Here is a 6,899-nt window from a genome sequence, read left to right on the forward strand (position 1 = left end):
ATAGAGAACCGAAATAGCTTTTATTTATTTATTATTTTATTAACCTTTATTTAACCAGGTTGGTCCCACTGAGATTAAAAACCTCTTTTCCAAGGGAGAGCGGACCGGGACAGACAGCAGCTAAAAGACAAAGCTGCAGACGGAGACGCAAAGAGACACAAGTAGGATTTACAGAAGCACGGATGGATTAAAATAAAGCATCTACCAGCCATTAAAGGTGTCAGGTACTCAGACCGCTGAGCTAAAACATCTTACAGTCTTTCATTTTACTTTTAAAAACATTTAAGGACTCCAGGTCCTTGAGCTTTAAGTCCTTCTGCAGCAGATTCCAGGCCGAAGGGACAGAACACCCAGAGCCCCTTTCCCAGATTCAGCCGGAGCATTTGGGACAGGGAGCATAGAAAGGTCCTGGGACACAAAGAATACTGTCCAGTACTTCTCTGCAGGATAAAAACACAAACCTACGGCTCGCCAGAGCGGGCCGAGCAACCCGGGAGTACCACTGACAGTGGTGAGTCCCAGCTCTACCAGCAGTGGTGAGTCCCAGCTCTACCAGCAGTGGTGAGTCCCAGCAGTGGTGAGTCCCTGCTCTACCAGCAGTGGTGAGTCCCAGCAGTGGTGAGTCCCTGCTCTACCAGCAGTGGTGAGTCTGAGCTCTACCAGCAGTGGTGAGTCCCAGCAGTGGTGAGTCCCAGCTCTACCAACAGTGGTGAGTCCCTGCTCTACCAGCAGTGGTGAGTCCCAGCAGTGGTGAGTCCCTGCTCTACCAGCAGTGGTGAGTCTGAGCTCTACCAGCAGTGGTGAGTCCCAGCAGTGGTGAGTCCCAGCTCTACCAGCAGTGGTGAGTCCCAGCAGTGGTGAGTCCCTGCTCTACCAGCAGTGGTGAGTCCCTGCTCTACCAGCAGTGGTGAGTCTGAGCTCTAACAGCAGTGGTGAATCCCAGCTCTACCAGCAGTGGTGAGTCCCAGCTCTACCAGCAGTGGTGAATCCCAGCTCTACCAGCAGTGGTGAGTCCCAGCTCTACCAGCAGTGGTGAGTCCCAGCAGTGGTGAGTCCCAGCTGTACCAGCAGTGGTGAGTCCCAGCTCTACCAGCAGTGGTGAGTCCCAGCTCTACCAGCAGTGGTGAATCCCAGCTCTACCAGCAGTGGTGAGTCCCAGCTCTACCAGCAGTGGTGAGTCCCAGCAGTGGTGAGTCCCAGCTCTACCAGCAGTGGTGAGTCCCAGCAGTGGTGAGTCCCTGCTCTACCAGCAGTGGTGAGTCCCAGCTCTACCAGCAGTGGTGAGTCCCAGCTCTACCAGCAGTGGTGAATCCCAGCTCTACCAGCAGTGGTGAGTCCCAGCTCTACCAGCAGTGGTGAGTCCCAGCAGTGGTGAGTCCCAGCTCTACCAGCAGTGGTGAGTCCCAGCAGTGGTGAGTCCCTGCTCTACCAGCAGTGGTGAGTCCCAGCTCTACCAGCAGTGGTGAGTCCCAGCAGTGGTGAGTCCCAGCTCTACCAGCAGTGGTGAGTCCCAGCAGTGGTGAGTCCCAGCTCTACCAACAGTGGTGAGTCCCAGCTCTACCAACAGTGGTGAGCCCCTGCTCTACCAACAGTGGTGAGTCCCAGCAGTGGTGAGTCCCAGCTCTACCAACAGTGGTGAGCCCCTGCTCTACCAGCAGTGGTGAGTCCCAGCTCTACCAACAGTGGTGAGTCCCAGCTCTACCAACAGTGGTGAGTCCCAGCTCTACCAGCAGTGGTGAGTCCCAGCTCTACCAGCAGTGGTGAGTCCCAGCAGTGGTGAGTCCCAGCAGTGGTGAGTCCCAGCAGTGGTGAGTCCCAGCTCTACCAGCAGTGGTGAGTCCCAGCTGGTGAGGCCTTCATGTACAAAGATCTTTTCCTTCTCACACAACATTTCAAAATAAATTAGAAATACACAGGCTGGAGTACTTTAGGAGTAAATCAATGGAAGTAGACGTAAGTGACTAAGACCTTTATTGATCTCATAGACGGAGACGAGGACACAACAGAGAGGTCAAGGTGAATACTGTAAATATTACTGCTACTATGAGTATTTCATCCCAGTCTGGGTTTCCTATTCTTCCATGTGTATATTTACACACACATATATACATATATATTTATAGGTGTGTTCTCTTGTGTGCCACTATCCTAACTCACAAGTATTTTGAAGGTTACAAACCCTTTTCCATGTTTCTCATCCACAAATCAACCGGTCCCTGAAGGTCTTGATGTCAGGAAGTTCTGGTCTCGACCCGACATCGAGTCTGGCATCCTAACAGAAAGGGGGCGTGGCTAAACAATAACTACGATTAAATGATAGTGAGAGAATTAAATCTGTTATTATTATTATTGGCAATATTAATAAGAATATTAATGATACTTTATTAATGACGTCACACACCAGGAGCGCCTCCTATTGGCTGGCTGACCACCTGACGCCGGTGACGTAGGCACGCTGGGGAAGATGGCGTCAGATTCAAACGACTGTCGGATTATTGTTTCAGTAAGTGTTTCTAACTGGTTTCAAACGTGTTTATATCTCCGGTGTGATGTGACGCGATGCACTGAGGACGGTTGAGACGTTATTTCCGGCTGCTGTCTGTTCGGTTCGCCGCCGTGTGGAGACAGAAGTCCGTTCAGAAAATGATCGAATTTAGCTGAGTGCTTGACAGTCAACATCTCGGCATGGCGCCACAAAAGTTACCAGTTTCCTTTGATAACGACGGTTTCATGATATATTCGGCATATAATTTTTTTATCTCTCTTGTATTTTAAAGAGTGTAAATGTTCAGATGTTCAATGTTGAAACACACAAACTGAATCCGCCGCTCTGCGCCGTAAACCGCGACAACCGAGTAAGAAATAGTGGAAATAAGTGAAAATTAAACTTCCTGCAGTGTGTGACTGACGCCGTATTAAAGTTTAGATCTAAGTAATCTGTCCGAGGTTATCTGTATTGTTTTAATGATTGAGTAACAAGGGTTTTATGAAGACTAATGCTTACTTGGTGAGTCTGTGAATGGAGTCTGGTTTCGCTCCAGGCGAGCGACTGACGCGAAGTAACAGCGGTCGCATAGCAACGAGAGTCCCCGGCTACCGCAGCAGAGTCCCCCGGTACTGAACGAACCGAGCTCCAGGGTCAATATGCAGGCCGAACCGGCGGAGCGGAGGAGGCAGTCCGGCCGGCGAACCGGGGTCAGAACCGGGGTCAGAACCGGGGTCAGCTGTGTGCGGAGCTCCGAGGAGGAGGTGGAGAGGTGAGCAGAAGCAGAATAATAGTTCATGTGAGGAGAAAGCACATACATTCAAAAAATCAAATATTAGCTTTATTTATTTCTTCCTCAGGTGAGATTAAATTCAGTGAAAATCAAACTTCAGGTGAAGATGTTGAAGAAAAACTGATGAGAATCCAGATGTGAAACAAATAATCTGAAATGTGTTTTCAGATCCAAAACAAACCTGGAGCAGAACCGTGAGCAGCGAGGAGGAGGGAGGAGAGAGGAGGAGGAGGAGGAGCAGCAGCAGAGAGGCCGAGGAGGAGGGAGGAGCAGGAGGAGGGCGGCGTCAGAAGGAGGCGGCTGTGAGGAGGAGACGAGGAGGCTCAGGTGGAGGATCAACCAGCTGGAGAAGGAGAAGCTGCTGCTGAATGCAGGACACAACCAGGAGGTGAGGATGGAAGCCCCGCCCCCAATGGCCTATAAACCCCGCCCCCATTGACTCTATTAGCGTGGAAGCCCCGGCACCTGTTACTGATAGACTATAAGCCCCGCCCCCTGGTAGACTGAGCTCCGCCCCAATAGCCCTGGACCCTGATAGAATCAAAGCCCCGCCCCCCTGCTGATAGGCTGTAAGCCCCGCCCCCCTGCTGACAGGCTGCACAAGTTACAAAGATGCAAAGCAAATAGTAAAAAATTGTGTGTGTGTGTGTGTGTGTGTGTGTGTGTGTGTGTGTGTGTGTGTGTGTGTGTGTGCAGGTGTGTCAGCTGCAGGCCGAGTCGGCCCGCCTCCGCTCAGCATTGGAGCACGGCGAGGCTCAGGGGGCGGAGCTTCGTTACCAGCTGACAGTTTGCTGCCGAGACAAACGCTCACTGGCAGGTACACAAATCAAACGCCCCTCCTCAGAGAGGCTGCAGCAGCCCTGATTGGCTGTCGTTACCATGGCGACCGCCTCCAGGTCCAGGCTGACGTTCTGTGTGTGTGTGTGTGTGTGTGTCAGAGCGCCTCCAGCAGGACCAGCATGCTTTGCAGCAGGACGTGGAGGAGCGGGACCGGCTGGTCCGGAGCTGCGGCGCCGAGAACCAACGGCTGCGTCAGCGGCTGCAGGTCGGAGAACCAACGGAGAAGAGAACCGCTCTGAACCCAACACCTGCAAAGTTCAAACTGCAGAGTCGAACTCGCGCCTCGTTTACAGTCGGAACATTTTCAAAAAGTTGTGTCGTCACTGGCGTGTTTAACTGCTTCTAACGAGGACAAAACGTCTCCACTTCCTGTTTACCTGCTTTGTTTACTTCTTCACTTTGTGTCCAGGAGCAGGAGGAGGAGCTGCAGGAGGCCGGCGGGAGGAGGGAGGAGCTGCTGAGGGAGCGACAGGAGCTGAAACTCCTCATGGAGAGAGAGGAGAGGAGCTGCAGGGAGAAGGAGGTGAGGAGGAGGGCAGGAGGAGGGGAGTAGGTGGAGGGAAGGAGGAGGGGAGGAGGAGGGCAGGAGGAGGGGAGTAGCAGGGGAGGAGGTGGAGGGAAGGAGGAGGGGAGTAGCAGGGGAGGAGGTGGAGGGAAGGGGAGGAGGAGGAGGGAAGGAGGAGGGGAGGAGGAGGGGAGTAGGTGGAGGGAAGGGGAGGAGGAGGAGGGGAGTAGGTGGAGGGAAGGGGAGGAGGAGGAGGAGGGAGGAGCTGCTGAGGGAGCGACAGGAGCTGAAACTCCTCATGGAGAGAGAGGAGAGGAGCTGCAGGGAGAAGGAGGTGAGGAGGAGGGCAGGAGCAGGGGAGTAGGTGGAGGGAAGGAGGAGGGGAGGAGGAGGGCAGGAGGAGGGGAGTAGCAGGGGAGGAGGTGGAGGGAAGGAGGAGGGCAGGAGGAGGGGAGTAGGTGGAGGGGAGGAGGAGGGCAGGAGGAGGGGAGTAGGTGGAGGGAAGGAGGAGGGGAGGAGGAGGGCAGGAGGAGGGGAGTAGGTGGAGGGAAGGGGAGGAGGAAGTGGAGGGAAGGAGGAGGGCAGGAGCAGGGGAGGAGGTGGAGGGGAGGAGGAGGGCAGGAGGAGGGGAGTAGGTGGAGGGAAGAAGGAGGGAGGAGGAGGGAAGGGGAGGAGGAGGTGGAGGGCAGGAGGAGGGGAGGAGGAGGGGAGTAGGTGGAGGGAAGGAGGAGGGGGGGGAGGTGGTGAGGAGCAGGTGGGGGGGGGGGGGGGGGTGACAAAGTGTGGGAATAGTGCCAATGAAGTTGAGACGGCTGTGGGAGCTTTAGTAGAGCGGTCGGTGCTCCAGGATTATTTCAGTGAGAAAAGGAAGGAAACATTAAAGGAAAGAGGAGACGTTCCACAGACGTTCCACAGACGTTCCACAGAGGTTCCACAGACGTTCCACAGAGGTTCCACCGTTCTCTAATAAATGAGGATAGAAACAGAAAGGGGAGGAGTCAGGGAGTTATTGTTAAAAGTGTAGAAAGTGTGTTGGTGGTCCTATAAAGGAGTTCGATTCTCTGGAGACAAAGGTGATATTAGTGACTAAAAGTGAGACTCTCTGGTTTGATGAGTCACATGAGGAGAACATGATGGAGAGGTGGGACCCGAGGTGTAGAATAAGGACCAGCACCTCCCCCTCCTGGACTAGAGGAAGAGAAGAGGACGGACAAAGACGCTGCTTCTTGTCTCTCAGGAGAGCTCAGCTCCGTCAGGTGACAGGAGAGAAAGGTGTTGGTGTGTCCTGGGACACAGTGGGTGGAGGACACGAGACGTCCAGAGCAGTGATTCGTCCTGATCCAAGGACGTCACTGAAGTCTACAGTTCAGTCGCTCAAACAGCAGCCAGACAACAAAGATTCTGCAGAATTCTAATGATGTGGAGGTTTTCTGGGTGGAGGCAGGAGGGTGAGGGTTCCATTCCAGACAACAGGGACATTCATCTGGCCGTCAACACCAGGAAATCACAAATCAAGGGTCTAATCAAAGAAAGGCTGAGGAGGAGGTGGAGAAAGCACTGGGTGGAGGAGAAGCCTGGACGGTGGTTCTACACAACACAAAGGAAGGTGGAGGAGAAGCCTGGACGGTGGTTCTACACAACACAAAGGAAGGTGGAGGAGAAGCCTGGACGGTGGTTCTACACAACACAAAGGAAGGTGGAGGAGAAGCCTGGACGGTGGTTCTACACAACACAAAGGAAGGTGGAGGAGAAGGAACAATAACATGGAGACTCGGGTTTGGACACGCTGCACTGAACTAACCCACCAGCCAGAATACAGGAGAATGAGGCGTGTGGGGAACCAGAACCAGAACCAGTGGACCATGTCATGGCACATTGCCAGGAAGACCAGCGAGACACAGTGGACCAGGAACCTTGTGATATCACAAGTACACTACAGCAGCACCAGGGAGGGGGGGGGGGGGGGGGGGGGCATCTGTTTCTGTTTGTTTCTTCAGGAGAGCAAGTTAGTGGGGAGGATGTGTTTGTTTGTTTGTTTGTTTATCTATTTATTTATTTATGTTGAGAGGGAGGGATAGCACTTATTTGGAGCCACACTCCATACCAGTAGGGGGCGGTAATGCACCAATTCGTTGTTTGCCAACCACCATAAAAGTGTGTGTGTGTGTGTGTGTGTGTGTGTGTGTGTGTGTGTGTGTGTGTGTGTGTGTGTGTGTGTGTGTGTGTGTGTGTGTGTGTGTGTGTGTGTGTGTGTGTCCTGCAGGAGGTGCTGAGGA

General features: G+C 53.4%; 1 protein-coding gene across 1 annotated transcript in view; it reads left to right on the top strand.

Moving 5' to 3' along the window:
• Window positions 1-3,144: 3,144 nt before the first annotated feature.
• Window positions 3,145-6,899, top strand: part of ccdc171 (coiled-coil domain containing 171) — a gene marked incomplete at both ends in the record, with an annotated part of 10,384 nt that continues 6,629 nt past the window's right edge. Inside the window, 4 exons of the mRNA XM_080486131.1 lie at window positions 3,145-3,257; window positions 3,447-3,666; window positions 3,975-4,095; window positions 4,217-4,323. Coding sequence (XP_080342257.1) covers window positions 3,145-3,257; window positions 3,447-3,666; window positions 3,975-4,095; window positions 4,217-4,323 — 561 coding nt within the window. The remainder of the gene's footprint in view (window positions 3,258-3,446; window positions 3,667-3,974; window positions 4,096-4,216; window positions 4,324-6,899) is intronic.

This window comes from Lipophrys pholis (genome assembly GCF_963383615.2).
Source record: "Lipophrys pholis genome assembly, chromosome: 18".
Classification (NCBI taxonomy): domain Eukaryota; kingdom Metazoa; phylum Chordata; class Actinopteri; order Blenniiformes; family Blenniidae; genus Lipophrys; species Lipophrys pholis.